Below are 17337 nucleotides of genomic sequence, written 5' to 3'. Positions count from 1 at the left end.
CAGCTGGTTTGAGGAGAGGCAGGATCGGCATCGCCTGCCCACCCATCCCTGTCCCTTTGGGGGAAGCAGCCAGCACCCACATGCCCACCCTGTACCCATCCCTGCACCCATTGGGAGCAGCTGGTGGTGTGCACCCGCCCACCCTACACCCATCCCTGGGTGATATATCACTGCCAGTTTTTATATTGGATCGTAGATCATACCCTACTTGTTGGACATGCCTGTTTTAGGTCATTCTCACACTGCTTCCTGCTGTTGGGGATTACCACTTTGAGAATTCATTCCACTTTGGGAAATACATAGACCTCTATTGGAAAGTGGGTGAACAGAAGGTCACGGTTCGAATCCCCACGACGGGGTGAGCTCCCGTTGCTCGGTCCCTGCTCCTGCCAACCTAGCAGTTCGAAAGCACATCAAAGTGCAAGAAGATAAATAGGTACCGCTCCGGCGGGAAGGTTCCGTGCGGTGCTCTGGTTCGCCAGAAACGGCTTAGTCATGCTGGCCACATGACCAGCTGTACGCCGGCTCCCCCGGCCAGTAAAGCAAGATGAGCGTGGCAACCCCAGAGTCGGTCACGACTGGACCTAATGGTCAGGGGTCCCAGAATAATGTGGTATATTGGTTAAGAGTATGGGTAGGCAAACTAAGGCCCTGGGGGCCAGATCCAGCCCAATCACCTTGTAAATTCAGCCCGCAGACGGTCTGGGAATCAGCGTGTTTTTACATGAATAGAAGGTGTGCTTTTATTTAAAATGCATCTCTGGGTTGTTTGTGGGGCATAGGAATTCGTTCATTCCCCCCCCCCCAATTTAGTCCGCCCCCCCACGGTCTGAGGGACAGTGGACCGGCCCTCTGCTGAAAGAGTTTGCTGACCGCTGGGGGTTAGAGTGTTGAACTTAGGACCAGTGAGAAAAGTTCAAATCTCATGCATATATGAAGCTCACTAGATGGCCTTGGGCCAGTCACTCCAAATATCATGGAGCCATTGCGAGGATAAAAGGACCATGCTTGCATGCTTAGCCACTTGGAGGAAGAGAATAAGGGGGAAATTGTAGGCAACTGGATTTATAGAAATTTTATTGGAAAAGTATTTTTAAAAGCATTTCTGCGTTTTAAAAAGGTATGTATTCTGCTGCTCCTTCTGGAGAATCCCTGTGGTGATCTTGCAGTGACATTTTGATTATTTTTTCGCCATTGGTATCCTGACAGAGTAGATTAGGATGGTCCCCAAACCTTTGCAGTAGATTTCCAGAGCTGATAAAATATAGGAGAGCCTCTGGAGAGAAGGCAAAAAAAATTATTTCATAAAATGTAATTGTAAGCACCTCAAAATGGTTCACAACAAGAATAAAGTCACATCATTAAAAGCAGTTAACAGCTATTTAAAACATTCAAATAATAATTAAAATCAGTGATAAGCTAAAAACAGATCAAAGCACCTTGCAAACATTCCACCTAGCTGGGTAGGCTTATCTAAACAAAAAACTGCAGATCAAAGCAGTTGATTAGGCACATATGGGATAAGAGGATCTCACAAGTACCCTAATGCATTCTCGAATCCATGTAGCATCAGTTGTGCCAAGTTTGATGAAGTTGGAAGGGAGAAGGGTCCCATAAGAGCAAGATATTAATACAAGGATTTCTCATCCGGGCACAGCAAGGGCTAATCAACTGTTCTCACTCGCCAAACTGAACAGGTTTAACACTCCAAAAGATGAGTTCCTCAAAGTTTTACTTGTTTTCTACTGTACTTAAAAAAATACTTACCGTTCAAAAAAGGAAAAAGGAAGATGTAAATTTCTAGCTCCTCTCACCAGAGTAGCTATATTAAAGAAAAAGAAAATGAAAGGACATGCCCATTATAAACAAATCCTGCAGCTTTCAAAGAGGACTTTTCTTTATTTAGCTGACCAAACAGGTGCACTTAGCTCAAGGCAAGGGTGGCTAACACTTGGTCTGGATACCAGATCAGCCGCTGCTCCTGCAACTATTTCTGCAGTGGCAGCAAGAAAAAAGGTTGACACAGCTCTGTTGGGAATGCTAATTGTTTCCTCCCTGGTAATCAGATTTTCCTATTTGATGGCCATGGAGGGACAGTAAACTCCATCCTGATCTGTCATGGACTGGTTGGACTCAGAGGAATGGTGTGAGGCACCAGCTGGGGAACCCCCTAAGGGAGGAAGGCTCAGAGCCCAGGGTTTTGGTGGTGGGACAATGAGTGGTCAGGTGAAGAAGACTGGGAGGTGGTGGTGTCGGAGGCTGAAGAGGTAGCAGGCTTTAGTGAGCAGGGAGAGTCTGTGGCAGAGAGAAGTCCAGAAGCAGGAGAGGAGCGAGGCCAAGAGGCAGAGATGAGTCAGGCTGGTGAAGAAGCCAGGGTGTCTCCACCTCCTGCTGCAACAAGTCCCCCCCCCCCCCGGTTTCCCAGATCAGTTCTCTTCCACCACCACTTCCTCCCCCCCCCCCCATAGCTGCCATGACCACCCGGGTTTAGGGTGGCTTGGGGGAAGACCAATCAATAAACCCCAATTATCAGGAGATTCCAGGGTTGGAGCCAAGAATTCATTCTTCACCACCAGAATTCTCTGTTAATCCCCATATGACATGGTATTCCAAGTGTCTCAGGCACTACATTCAGATCAAGGCAAATCCCGCCAAATACCCACCCCATAATGCAGGCATCATAAAAGAATAAATCTGCCTTACCTAATCTTAATACTTTACCACCATCCCCCCCCCCCCAAGAAACAGCTAAGGAGTCCAACTCCAAATATCAGAAAAGCAAACGAAAGCAGGAAGCCAGGTAGGAGTTAGCAAGGGGGCTTGATAGATTGAGGCAAATGGGTTTTTTATCCTTCTGAGGCCTGGCAGCACCGTTGTCTCAGGCCAGCCACTCCTTAGCTGTAACCAGTGCTTTATTCTTCTTCTAAAAAAAGATGTTTAGGGGTACTCTCATTTTGACTCAAGAAAATCACCATTTTATAGTTCAAATCGGGGAAAATAAATACAGTAAATGAACAAAAGTACAAAGATTATTAAAATGTTTAGGGGTATGCGTCCCCCTGCGTCCCCCCAGAAAAAAATTCTGGTTGGGTGATGGTAGGAGGGGGTGGAGAGTAGGGCTGTGTGATAAATCGCTATACTGGTATTGAAATAACATTGTGATAAGTGTTTCAACAAGGCAATATGCAGGGAACAAAAGTTCTGTTTGAGGATAAACCCTCACACAAAGCAGTGAACACTTTCATTTTCAGGGTATCTTTCCATTTAGAGCTCAGCTAATTATGCAGAGCCTGCTGACAATCCAGGAGGGACCTCCCACAGAACTAAACAAAGAAAAGGAAAGCACTTCTTTCTTTCCTCACACTCACCCCCACCAGTGAAAAAAAGAGGGGGAAGAGTTTTCTGGTGCTGTTTATGTTGTTGGTTCCCCTTAAATAGCTTTCCTCCATATTAAAAGGGAAGGCTTTTTTATTATTTAAAGGAAACTGTCCTTTTGCCTGCTTGCTTGCCCTCCCTCCCTTTGATAAAAAGGGAGAGATTGGTGGGATAGGCCCCTTCTGGGCGGGGGGGGGGGGGGACAAGATTTAGCAGGCTGCTTTATGTTGAAATGCGAGGTTGGGTGCTATGTGAGATGATGGGAGAGGGTGTTTTTCAGTAAGCAGTGCAAGCAAATGTGTTTCTACTCACAAGCAAGCCCTACTGAATTCAATGAGGCTTGCTCCCAGGAAAGTAGAAGTACCGTATTTTTCGCCCCACAGGACGCACCCCCCCATAGAACGCACCTAATTTTTTTGGGGGGGGAATAAAGGGAAAAAATATTTCCCCCCGAGCTTCCCCCAATCCCAGCCCCCAGAACAGCCTGCTATCCGCAAGCCTAGGGAGCCACGCCGGTCTCCCCAGGCTTGCGGAGAGGTGCGCGAAGCCCGGGCGCGCTCTTGGGCACGCACCAGGCTTCAGAAGCAGGCAGCTCTGCACGACCCTCCGGAGACCGGCGCGGCTTCGCGCCGGGATCCAGAGGGTGGCGCAGAGCTGCAGGAAGCCCGGGAAAGCCTGCATTCACCCCATAGGACGCACACACATTTCCCCTTCATTTTTGGAGGGGAAAAAGTGCGTCCTATAGGGCGAAAAATATGGTAAGTTTAGTTGAACTCAGTGGGGCCTTTAGATTAGTTGAAAATATTAAATTTATTATATGGAAGTTTATTTAATATTTTTATTGAATCTACTACTTCCTTCCATTTTAAGACCCTCCACCACTGCAGGGAGCCTCAGCAAGGCCCTCGGCTGCTGTGAGGAGGTACGGCAGGGCCCTCTGCCACCGCGGGGAGGCACAGCAAGGCCCCCTGTCGCCACAAATATATATTGTGAGATATTGGGATATTTAGCTGGTGATATAATGTGATGTTGAAAACCAGATATCGCCCAGCCCTAGTGGAGAGTCTTATGAAGGCACAGCTGAACAATGTTACTTTAACTGCTGGAGTTTTAGACTGACCTTGGACAATGGTGTGAACTAGATAAGCAGGTGCTGTAAATTTGCCAGCTCATTGGGAGGGGGAGAGGTTAGGAGTCTCAGCATTCTCATAAATCCAAGTCTCTCAAAATAGATCCAAAGTTCTATTTCTGCAATCACCCCCAGGGTTAGTGGCACATAATTCCTAGATTCTGACACCTCCTGCAAGCAGGGGGTTAGAATTTGGGGTGAGCAGGATAAGAGTTGGGGCATTATTTATTTCCCTTGCATAAAAAAGTCTTACACTCCTCCTGCATAAACAGGAATTGACATTTGGGGTACTGAGAAGCATTCTACCTGTAATCCTCCAGGCTGTGGGAGGAGAAAGCAATGAAATGGCCAGAACTTACAAAGCAGCAGCTTTCAGATAAAGGCACTGTGGACTGGAAAAGCCTTAATAGAACTTTACGTGTCCACATTGCAACACTAGCTAATCCAACTACCATAAAAAGTGACCACAAATCAGGTTTGAGAGATGGAGGAACCATGCAGGGGACAACAAAAGAACACTGGAATGCAACTACTGTCATACCTTGGGTTGAATGTGCTTCGGGATGAGCGCGTTCGAGTTGCGCTCCATGGCAACCCGGAAGTAACAGAGCGTGTTACCTCCGGGTTTCGCTGCTTGCGCATGTGCAGACGCTCAAAATGATGTCACGTGCATGTGCAGAAGCACCAAAATGTGACATGTGCAAACGTGCATACACGGGTTAAGTTTGCTTCTAGATGCAAATGGGGCTCTGGAATGGATCCCGTTCGCATCTAGATGTACCGCTGTACAATTGGTGAAGTGGATCCTCTGTTCAAAAAAGTAAACAAAAGGCAGCAGTTCCATAGACAGGGATTACTATGGAAGCACCTCTAGTTGCGGAGCTGGAAAGGGGTAAAAACATACTGATTGTTGCTGTTCTCTGTAGGTCAAATTCTATGTTTATGTGTCTAAAGTTGCACATCTGTTTACGAGTCTGTGTTCAGTAACTAACACTGTCAAAGTTCCCCAGCTAACCATTTAAACCTTTCCATGGCTTATGTGTATAGTGTCCTTAGTCATTTATTTTAAAAGAACGAGTCCTCTTCATCTTAAAATAACAAGTCCTCTTCAGTGTATGGAGAGACAAGATAAGTGTTAAATATAGTCACAAAAGCCAGTTCTGTCAGAGAGCAAAGCCACTGATGAAATATATTTGAGAGCTGAACTGATAAATTTCCAGTAATAAATGTTTTTTAGGTTTGTATTACAGCCTGACAGTGTGTAAAAAGTAACATCAGCCCACCTATGTGTTAAAGCAGATGTAGCCAATGTGGTGTCCTCCAAATTGTTGTAGTACTAGAACTCACATCACCCCTGACCTTTGGTTATGTTAGCTGGGACCAAAAGAAGTTGAAGTCTAACAGGCTTCCTCAACCTTGGCCCTCCAGATGTTTTTGGCCTACAACTCCCATGATCCCTAGCTAGCAGGACCAGTGGTCAGGGATGATAGGAATTGTAGTCTCAAAACAGCCTGTTTAAGAACATACGATGGTTACTACATTGACTTTCCCTATGCTGCCAAGTAGGGAAATAGGCACAACAGCAAAGTTACTTGAGTAGATTCCTATTTTATTAATAGCAAATGTGAGTGGTGATTATTTACTCTTGGAAGCGAATGCGTCTTAAGAAGTGCCTCCAGAGGTTAGAGGGGGATACCCTCTTTGTTGGCATTTTTGCTCCATTGGCATTTGTATCCATGGTGTTTGCTAGCCAGGCTCTGAATACAATTAGATTTTCATGAGGCTACAAAGGAACGTATGTAGTCTTACCTGGTGCCAAAAACGAAAGGAGGAGCAGGATATTCAGCAGCATCTTAGGAGAGAGTAACAAAATCATTAGGCAGAGTTCTGATAACGGGGCACTTCATCCCCCTTGCCATAGTCACTCGCATATTACAGGAGTACTCAGACTCCAGATTGGATGGGCTTTCAGGAGAGTCTAAATTGGATCAAGTGACACTTCAGAGCAGTGGGGTTTTCCTGATGTTCTTTGGAATACCTATATGAATTGTTTCCTTGAAGAAAAGTTACAGATTTGCTCTGGGACTGCAAATGGTTGTTAACACCCTCATTTGCCCTTACTACAGCATTATTCTATTTATAAATCAGCTACATTTTTGCAGGTACTATACTGCGATTAACAAGGTAATGGGGAGGACAGAAGAAAACAAAATTAGAGTTCAGTTCTTAGGCTGTACCAGAGCAGACATTGGAAACAGGGCTACTCCTATTAAGCTCTTTGGGGAGACCAGCCCTGCTGAGGCCCTCTTTCTAATAACCATTTTGATTCCAGCTTGTCATTTAATAATTACAATGTGTTTCCGTGTGCTGCTCTAGTTCACCAGAAGCGGTTTAGTCATGCTGGCCACATGACCCGGAAGCTGTACGCCGGCTCCCTCGGCCAGTAAAGTGAGATGAGTGCCGCAACCCCAGAGTCGTCCGTGACTGGACCTAACGGTCAGGGGTCACTTTACCTTTATGCTATACGGTAAAAATTTAAGCCTGAGATTATATTATTTGTTTTCCTCTGGAGTCCACATGTATTTCCTTATAACTTGTGTCATTTTGATTGCAAGCCCATGGACCAGGGGCTGTCTTGTTATAGTATTGCCCTTATGTAATAAACTGCTCCGATGCTTTAATAAAAGTTACAAGAAGCTATGCATTCTGCCTCCTCAGCAGCAGGTCACTAGAATAACTCAGAACAATCTGACCAGGACAATGAACTTTGCAATTTCTTCCTCTGGTAAACTTTCATGTTCTGAGGCAGAACATGGGACAGACACTGGATGAGGTGCCATTGTCATCATTTCCGGCAGCATCTAGCAGGCCGCTGTTTGAAATAGGATGCTAGACACTTTGTCCGATTCAGCAGGGCTTCTTCATGCATGATAATTCTGCCAAAGAGGCCCAGTTCCTTACAAAAGTGCCAAGCTGGTGCCTCCAGGTTAAGCATGTTAGAAGGTTGTGGAGGGAGGGGATAGTCTAAATGCAGCTTTCTTTTAGTAAGCCAAACACATTGAAATTCAGCCAGGGTGTGGTGCAACCCGGAAAGTGTGTCTTTGCACAAGTGGAAGAAAAACAACAACTCACCAGCCTCCCAGTCTTCTTCTGGAGGGGGGCACTGCCAGGCTGTCACCTCTTTGATTCTGTTCTTTGGATCACCTCTGCTTGAAGTGACTATCAAAGTATTAAGAAAAGAAAAAAGTAAGGCATCTTGGTTTTGGAAGTTAGTTCTAGTTTCAGAGATGGCTGCTCCATGCTTTGATATTGTGTTTGTGTGTTCACATCAGGTGCATCTTTTCAGACACTCCTGCTTAAACATGGGGAGGCCAGGGGTGGAGTGAGCATACCTGGGGTCAGGGTTGCCAACTATAGGGGGCTCTGGGTGCCTGAGCACCCACAAAATTTTTGTTGTGGGTGCTTAGCACCCATACTTCAGGGCCGCTGACGCAATTTACAAGGTCACGCAAGGCCTCAAGCAGCATCTCAGAGGCTTCGTAACCTGACTTCCAGTGCCACTGGAAGTCAGGTTCCCAGGCTGGGGCGTGCGCATGTAACGTCATGACGTCTTGCACACTGGGCACCCATAACCGAGGGCCCAAGGCTAGGGTAAAGACGCCTGGTGCCCCTCCCCAAGGTAAACCCTCACCGTCTCTTTTGAATGCATGAACAGGGCTACAGCGAGTTATGGCTATACCAGTGGTTTGTGTGTATAGCTATCACCACCAAAATATCCCAGTTTTCATATATGAAGTTTTATTTTAGGCTATCAAGTATAACCAACCATTTTTAGTGGAAGGTATACACTGTATACTAGAATTTTAAGCTGGAGCATTACCTGTTCCCCACATTCATAAAGGCTCCTCCTTCCGGCTAGGGAACGGTGATAAATTCAATTCAGTTTGAATTTCAAGGCAAATCTACCCAATTTGCACTTTCAAAAATGCTACATGAACTGAAACACAGACATCCTTCAATATTCATTCTTTTTCAATTTTGTAATGTAGTTCTACAGGCCTGCCTTTACTTCATGTATAGATTGCAACCTCCTGTTTTATAGTTTGTGACATAATGCCTAGATCCTTACCTTACAGCACTTCTCCCTTTACTTGTTTGACCAGTAAGTACTTCAATCAAGTTAGTTTTTAATTTTAATCCCATCTTCCATTACATCACACACTTCAAGAAAATGGACTGGCACTCAGCCAAGTCACTCCCCCCACCTGAATGCTGCTTGTTACACCCACCCTGCTCAGTATAATCCATTCATTACTTCTTTCAGCCCAGCTTTTACAACCAGTTGAATGCTCAGTATGCAGTGCAATCAGAGCATGTATCTCCAGCCTAGAGTGCCCAGAGCTTTGCTACAGACAGCAAGTTATTAAGTTTTCTTACACCAGCAGCATCAATATTATACACACAGCATGCTCTGCTGGGGTTTAGAGCAGACAGGAGCAATTCTCTTACCCTCCAAGACCTCTGGAGAAACTTTGTTCTCACAAGTTGCAATGTGCAATTTTAACTCCTGCTTTGGAACTCTGTGACGGGCGTTGTAGGGGCATGTTGCGAGCTCTCTGGCGATCTTCTGGTTGTTCTGGGAAAAAGACATTAACAGTGCAGAGCTAGGCCTCCATCAAACCCACCCAGCACTCAAGAATGAAAGGGGACGTTCTCTACTATGATAACATGCCCACCTAATCCATGTTGGTTTCATATGGGATGATCATAGATTCTATTCCTCTCTAGAGAAGAGTAGTAGAATAATTGAACCCAGCATTCTTCACTGGATCCACCATGGCTTTCCTAGAAGACCTCGCTACCTGGTCAGTCCTATTCACAGAGAGGGGACAGAGGGGTAAAGAACCTGTGGCTGTCCAGATGTGGCAGGACGTCAACTCCCATCGACCCCAGCCACTGGTCACTGTGCAGGAATGGTGGGAGTTGGAGTCCAGCAACATCTAGAGGGTCACAGGTTCCCCACTCCTGGATTAAACAAAGGGTGTATATTTGAAAAACAACAACAACAGTTAAGTTAATGATTCTTCACTCTACAACCCACTTGGACAAGTCATAGAATCATAGAGTTGGAAGAGACCACAAGGGCCATCGTGTCCAACCCCCTGCCAAGCAGGAAACATCATCAGAGCACTCCTGACATATGGTTGTCAAGCCTCTGCTTAAAGACCTCCAAAGAAGGAGACTCCACCACACTCCTTGGCAGCAAATTCCACTGTCGAACAGCTCTTACTGTCAGGAAGTTCTTCCTAATGTTTAGGTGGAATCTTCTTTCTTGTAGTTTGGAACCATTGCTCCGTGTCCGCTTCTCTGAAGCAGCAGAAAACAACCTTTCTCCCTCCTCTATGTGACATCCTTTTATATATTTGAACATGGCTATCATACCACCCCTTAACCTCCTCTTCTCCAGGCTAAACATGCCCAGCTCCCTTAGCCGTTTCTCATAAGGCATCGTTTCCAGGCCTTTGACCATTTTGGTTGCCCTCCTCTGGACACGTTCCAGTTTGTCAGTGTCCTTCTTGAACTGTGGTGCCCAGAACTGGACACAGTACTCCAGGTGAGGTCTGACCAGAGCAGATTACAGTGGAATACAGAATACAGTCCTTTCACTATGAACAGATGTACCAGTTAGTAAGCCCCCACCCCAGAAAAACCATTGTGGACTTTGTGAAGAATAGTTCCTTTTTTATTTTTAGGACTGCTTTTCTCTAGAGGGCTAGAATATCTAAATCTGTATTGACTTTACTTATAAGAGGATTAATGGAGTGCTGGTGTAATTTGCAAATATGTGAGAATTGCACTAACTGCTTGGTTTGTGTCTTCCCCTATGTCTGATTTCTGTTCAGAGTTAGGATGCCAGCTGTGGTGGGCCTCTGGAAACAGTTGAAGGCCACAGGCCTTTGGCAGGACTCCTCCATCTCCCTTTCTCCAAAGAATGTGTGTCTGTGCATTGCCAGCTATAAAGCCAAGGCTGCATTCAGCAGCAAAAGGCAGTGGTGCATCTCTCCTCAAATGTGAACCTCTTTGTATATTTGAAGCTCTTCAGTTTAATTTCTAAGACCAACTTACTATAGCATAGTTTATGATGCACGAACATCTCTTAACTTTATGTATATAGTGTGTTTGAATTGTCTTGTGTCTTGAAGCAATAAAACACTTTACACTGAACTGTGTTGTGGTCAAGGAGTTTCCTTCACTGTTGACTCTGGAAAGGCTGACCGCTTGAAAGGGAGAAGACTCTGAAGCTTTGCTAGACTACTCTGCTGGTGCTGTGCAACTCTGGTGGTCACACTGATATAGGTGTGATACCAAGATGCTATCACGGGGCATGTTATCAGAATTAAAAACCACACAATATCTCACTGCAAGGTCACAAAAAACAAAATTGTTAAAATTAAGAGTCCTTCCAATAGAAGAACATGTGTACCAAACAGGAGACTCTAGACTCGCTCAAATGGCTTCATTGTGCAATTTTGTTTGAACTTGTTTACATCTGTTTGGATGTTCAACATGTCACATAACCTCAGATCAGAGCTAACTTTCTCTGCTTTTGAAAAGGGAGCCAATGCACAAAGTGGTAATTAGATTTCTGCTTGCTTTCACCCATAGGAGCCAGGGTAGCTCATTCTTCTGTGGTGAATTAGCACACTTCAACCATTTCCTACAAATCCAAGATGGGCAAGACCATTTTAAGAAGAGAAGTTATTTGTGGTACCATACCAATGCTCTTCTTTCCCCCCTCCTCTTACCTTTCTGCATTTCACCAAGTGGTAAGGTAACCTGCAGGCTCTGATCTGGTGGTTCTTATCATAAGGGCATTGGACAAGCCGTTCAGGATCCATGGAATTAATATAGGACTGGCTGCGTACTGTGCTCCTAGCAGTGTTTAAGAATGAGATGTTACAAAGCATCAGGGCAAAACCATACAAGAGAGACACATGGTCTGAAGCCTAAGAATCTGACCCTCTGCTGAGATAGCTTATTTGCTCAGAAGTGCTGCTTTCAGACATTAGTTTAGAGCACAAGAGCCCTGGTTATCAAACAACATGTCAACCTAGTCTAGCCCATTTATACCAGATGGATGGGGTATAAATAAATTTATTATTATTATTAGCAGCATCCCATTTCTAGCAGTTGATGGCCAGATTCAAAATCAACCGCCAGGATATGAAGGCAAACAGCCCTCCATGTTAGCTGCCCCTACCCCTCAAAGTTTTCAGAGGAATCATTGTTTCAAAGATTTGGAGATTACATTTATATTGATGCCAGTGCTGTTGACCCACTAGTCCTCTGTAAGAGTGTACAGAGGTGTACCTAGTGGGTGGATAAACTGGCTTCTGCTGGGGGCACAGGCTGGGGGGGGGCACCACAAATGCCACTGCTATCATGGGGAGATCAAATGCAGAAGCAGCTTCCCATCCTTGCACCACAGCACAAAGGCATACAGTAAAGTTAATTTTTTTTTGGGGGGGGGTATTGATACAGCTCTTTACCAAGGGCACAAGGGACCCTAGGTACACTTCTGTTTGTCTTGTCCCATTTATAAAACCATCACATCACCACATTTGGCAATGATATCCCTGTTCATTATGTGTTGTGAAAAATACCTTCGTCACTCCTATATTTATGCCAGTTTAATTGGGCAACTTCTAGTATTATGCAAGGGAATATGTTTGCCAACCATTCTGCTACCATTCATAACTCAAGCCTCCACTATATGTCCTATTTTCTAAAGAAAGAATCTTCAAACAATATAGCTTTTCCCCATAAGCATCTGCACTATCATTTTGATTGGCCCCTTTCTTGCATTTTTTCCAGCTGTATTGTGCCCTTTTGGGAATGCACCAACCTCGCAGTACAGAGCAATACAATAATAATTATCATATTTTAGCACAGTAGGCATTACAGTCCCGTCAGATTTATTTCCAATGCTTTCCCCAATACTCCCCCTTACAAAGCATGGATTTTGCTTTTGCCATTGCAGAACACACTCTTGATAGCTCAATGTTGACCCCTTGTTCTAAGATCTGTGTCATTGCTGTTACAAGGAAATTTGGGGTTGCCTTTTAAAGAGTAAAGTGACATCGTGGTAAGTGACACGAAACATCCTCCTCTGCCATTTTATTTCCCATTCACCTAGCTGGAAGAAATTACTTTGGAGCTGCTCACAGTCTGCTTTGGCTTTCACCATCCTGGTGATATGGGCTTCCTCTTTATGCTCTTCAGCAAGGAGGTAGACAGGCTATGGGAGGGAGTTGTACCCAAGAGCCCCCCCCAAACCTGGCACCAACACAACCTAGTCTCACAGGATTGCTGCAGGGGGTTGTGGGGGAGAAGAATGTGTGCTGCCTCACTGTCTATGGAGGGATGTCAGGACTACAATGCAGTAGATAAAAATAAAGTGTGTGTGTGTGTGTGTGTGTGTGTGTGTGAGAGAGAGAGAGAGAGAGAGAGAGAGAGAGAGAGAGAGAGAGAATATGAGAATGAGAATGACTATATAAGGCCTGTTGGAGTTATACTAATATGACAGGAGGACCCAGCATTACTTTCAGTTGCAAAAGTCAGCTATCATGGCTGTGTGTAGAGACCACACAGTTAGGGCAGCAATCTCCAGATAACAAAGCATTTGCTAATTACTTGTCCTTGGACAAGGAGGATTTATAAGTTACTCTGAAAAGGCAGTCTGGGCATCCCACTGGGCAGGACAATTCTGCTCAGCAGGAAACATTCTCAAGCAATAGTGGCAGAGAAATCCTGAGTAGAATTCCCCTCCCAGACTACTAGAAAGCCTACTTCAGAAGGCAGCCAAGATCTTTTGAAGACACTGAGGCAAGGACTGCCAGGAGTACCCTTCCGTCTCTTACAGCAAAACACAACAAAACAAGGAGTTCTGTGGCACCTTAAATACTAACAAATTTATTACTGCGTAACTTCCATGGACTACAGCCTACTTCCTCAGATGCATCAAGGCAAGAACCACATCAAATATTCAGAGCCTATAGCCCAATGACTTTTGTGGGATGTTTCTTCAGTAAATATTAATCCTGGCTTTCCAGCACTAGTGCCCCAAAGTGGCTTAATAAATGCTACAATAAATTCAGGGTTCTGCAAACTGCAATCCTATTGACACTTAACCTGGGAGTACAGTCTGCTGAATGCAATGTGATTTCTGAGTAAACATACATTAATTGTAATGTTCCTGCTGTTGCAAATAAAAATATGCCCTTTTCCCTTATGGGGTATCCAAGAGCCCATATAGACTCCTTACATAGGTTCCCTATTGGTAGGAGAAAATAACAGAGGCCAACCAGAGAATATTGAGAAGCAAAGCAGCTAGTAAGCTTGATATTTATTGATCTGTTGCAACAGGGTGCTCCCCTCACACGCAGGAGAGGAGGAGGACCCAGAAAAATGGTGTGCAAAGGCTTATAAAGACTTTTGAAATTCCCATCCTCTAGATCAAGACCACCCCCAGAAACATTATGCATACATCACAGAAGGGGTGTAACCTAAGACCACCCCTCAGATACCACCTACATCACAGAAATTTAAATGTTGTTTTTCTCTTGTCCTTGTTTATCTCCTGTCTGGCAGGTTACTTGATTGGATTTCCTGGGGAGCCTGGTCATTCTTTTGTAGTGGTAAAATACTTATTTCCTGGGCCAGGTCACAGGCTCACACCTTATTCATATCTTAAATGTGTCCTTAAGACAGGATTTGTGAGGAAAGAGACAATGGGGAGACTTTTCCAGTTTGACCTTGCACAGAAAACATTTGGTCAGTTTAGGAATCAAAATGGTTCCAGGTTGGCCTTCCTATGTTGATCTATGTATGTGCGGTTATGAACATTGCCATATATCTAAGACCATAAAATTCCTATCACACTGTGCAATAGTCACATTAATTATTCAGCTTTTTAATTTGTTCAACCAAGCAGCTAAAAACACGCTGGCCCCATGGCTTAACGACAAACTGAAGATTTTACAGATTAGTTCAGATTTTTTTGAGTGGTAGTTGTGTGCTCCTGAATCCCAGCTTTGACCTACCACATATTATATCTTTGGCAGATTGATCACTTCAAGATTAACAATGCTCTTTTTTCTTTTGTAAAATGTTCACAGATGTGTGTGACACCCACCCCAACCAGCCCTGCTTGTGGCCTCCTTTAGTGCTTGTTCCTGGCTGGAATGTGCCCTTGGAACTCTGATAATGCTTCTTGCTTGCTGGATGGAGGGGGGTAGAGAGAGGTGTGCAAGTGTGAATAAACTAGTTTACTAGACAGAGAGAAAAGTAGCCTTTAACGCTCTACCCGCTTTTGCCTTTGGCCGGCCACCCCTGGAATGCAGCCCAGAGGAATCTGGCCTGGGGGCTAAAAAAAGTTATCACTCCCAGGGGGTAGGATTAACTTCTGTTTTTCAGATTAGAGGCTTATAAACTCTTGGTTCCTTGTTAAATTTTCTGATTGTGCTCCATTTTGAACTTGTACAAATAAGGAACTGCTAACCAGTTTCAAAATTACACTTTGGGCCCCTTAACTCACTTGCCTGGCTCCTTCAGCATTGGAATCCCCCAACTCAGCAGCAGGAAGAATAATGCTGGGAATCCTCTCTGCACTATCAAACATCCTGCCATCATCTCTGGTTTTAAACACTAATGTTATTAGAAACAGGCCCCGACCCGGCACCTGCACAAGAGGTTATGAGCCTGGAGCTGCTTCCTGACCGCCCCATGCAGGCACAAGAAGTTGCACACCATTCCAAGAAAGATAGGGTCATCTCCCGGGTCCTGGACTGGGTGTGGAGGGGATGGCCCAGCAGCAGGCCTGGGCCAGAATTCGCTGGCTACACAACCCGCAAACATGAACTGTCGGCCCACAAGGGGTGCCTTTTATGGGGAAGCAGGGTCGTTGTTCCCCAGCCCCTCCGCAAAAGGGTCCTCACAGCCCTTCATGAGACACACCCAGGGGTAGTAAGAATGAAGGCCCTTGCCAGGAGTTATGTGTGGTGGCCGGGGATTGACGGAGAGATAGAGGCCTGGGTCAAACACTGCCAGGCCTGCCAAGAATCCCGCCCAGATCCCCCAAGGGCCCCAGTCCAGTCCTGGGAGTCCACCCGAGCACCATGGTCACGCCTGCATGTGGACTTCGCTGGCCCCTTTCAGGGGAAAACATTCTTCATAGTGGTGGACTCCTACACCAAATGGCTGGAAGTTGCACTGGTACCGTCCACTTCTACGTCTGCAGCCATCCGGGTACTACGCAGGCTGTTTGCAACCCACGGGCTCCCTGACACTCTTGTCTCAGACAATGGGACTGCATTTACGTCAGGAGAATTCCAAACCTTCACAGCGCAGAACGCCATCCGCCACATCCGTTCGGCGCCATTCCACCCTGCCACCAATGGCCAAGCAGAACGCATGGTGCAGACCACCAAGGACACCCTTCGCCGCATGACGCAAGGGGATTGGGAGTACCGCCTTGCCACATTCCTCCTAGCACAGCACAGCACCCCCAGCTCAACAACTGGCCGGAGCCCCGCTGAACTACTAATGGGTCGGCGCCTTGCAATCAGATTGGACCGCCTTCACCCCGATAGAGCTCAGGATGAGGTAGTGGTGGGGGAAGGCAGGAACCCCCGGACCTTCAAGGCCCAGGACCCAGTGTACGCAAAGAATTTTGGGGCAGGCCCAGCATGGGTACCTGCCACAGTCACCAGGGTCACTGGCCCCGTGTCGTACGAGGTGCTAACGGATGGGGGGCAATGCTGGCGCCACCACTGCGACCAGATACGGCGACGATTCCCGGGAGAAAACCAGGAGGAGGAAAGGTCAGAGGAGTCCCAAGGGAACAGCGGGGCAGTGAGGCCCATAGAGCAGGAGGGGGCAGCAGGAGAGGCAGAATCAGTAAATACAGAGAGGACCTGCGAGGCCGAAAGGGCACCGGAGCCAGAACCACGACTGAGCGAGCCGGTTGCGCCAGACCAAACAGGCCCATCACAGCCAGCATCCTTGGAACACGAGCCAGAACCTGAACCCCGGACCAGGGAACACCCCAGGCCACAACGCACACGTAGGCCGCCGGCGTACCTTGAGGACTATGAATGCGACCTCCCAGGCAGGACTGGAACTTAAGAGGGGAGGGGTGTTATGTACTGAGTTGAATAGGATCCAAACTGCAGCAGTCTGATTGGTCCTAGAACAATAGGATCCAAATTGCAGCAGTCTGATTGGTCCTAGAACAATAGGATTCAGAATGCAGCAGTCTGATTGGTCCTAGAACAATGCAGCAATATGATTGGTTGGCAGGAACCACCCAATCATGCTCCAGATATAAGTGAATCCACAACCTGATTGGCTTACAGTAGAATTCCAGAATTAGCCAATCATGTGCAGCCCATTGTGTAAATAATGTATATAAAGCAGATACTTTGAGGGGACATTCATTCATTCCTCCTCACCACTATGAGCTGAATAAAGAGCATGAAATCACTTTGCGACTCTGAGTATATTTCAACTAACCATAGTAATGAATTACTTTTCTTCTCTATATGAAGATTTTAAACTCATGGGGTTGTCTCCAAATTAAGGTTAGACCCACTGAAGGCCCATGTTAGTCATGTCCTTGAATCTCAATCCATTTCCACAGGCTGGAATTAACCCTCGATTCACCCCATCAGGTCCCCTCACAGTCCCAGGATAATCTCCCACAATTAAAATTATACAAAATTAAACACAACCAGAAAGCCTTACCACATACAGTGTCCCAAGGTGCCGTTTGA

At 45.9% G+C, this 17337-nt stretch overlaps 1 protein-coding gene and 1 long non-coding RNA gene across 6 annotated transcripts in view; both read right to left on the bottom strand.

Moving 5' to 3' along the window:
• Positions 1-1060: 1060 nt before the first annotated feature.
• LOC310840078 (gametocyte-specific factor 1-like) overlaps positions 1061-17337 on the bottom strand; it is a 35974-nt gene continuing 19697 nt past the window's right edge. For 2 of the 5 annotated variants that reach the window (XM_083729265.1, XM_083729267.1), the window contains exons 3-7: positions 11311-11437; positions 9014-9140; positions 7637-7723; positions 6314-6356; positions 1061-1276 (exon numbers count right to left, since the gene is read on the bottom strand). In XM_083729265.1, coding sequence (XP_083585391.1) covers positions 1216-1276; positions 6314-6356; positions 7637-7723; positions 9014-9140; positions 11311-11437 — 445 coding nt within the window. In that variant the 3' untranslated portion in view covers positions 1061-1215. Of the gene's footprint in view, positions 1277-1767; positions 1823-6096; positions 6357-7636; positions 7724-9013; positions 9141-11310; positions 11438-17337 lie in introns of those variants that run through there. The other 3 variants (XM_083729269.1, XM_083729266.1, XM_083729268.1) reach the window with 3 other exon arrangements.
• LOC310839829 lies at positions 13879-14445 on the bottom strand. The gene is made up of 2 exons (XR_014561677.1): positions 14327-14445; positions 13879-14265 (listed from the first exon to the last, which is right to left on the bottom strand). It is a non-coding gene; the product is annotated as an uncharacterized lncRNA (long non-coding RNA).

The sequence above is a fragment of the Podarcis gaigeae genome (genome assembly GCF_964106915.1).
Source record: "Podarcis gaigeae genome assembly, chromosome: 2".
NCBI lineage: Eukaryota > Metazoa > Chordata > Lepidosauria > Squamata > Lacertidae > Podarcis > Podarcis gaigeae.
The sequence above is the reverse complement of the archived record's forward strand: the minus strand, read 5'-3'. Positions and strand labels throughout refer to the sequence as shown.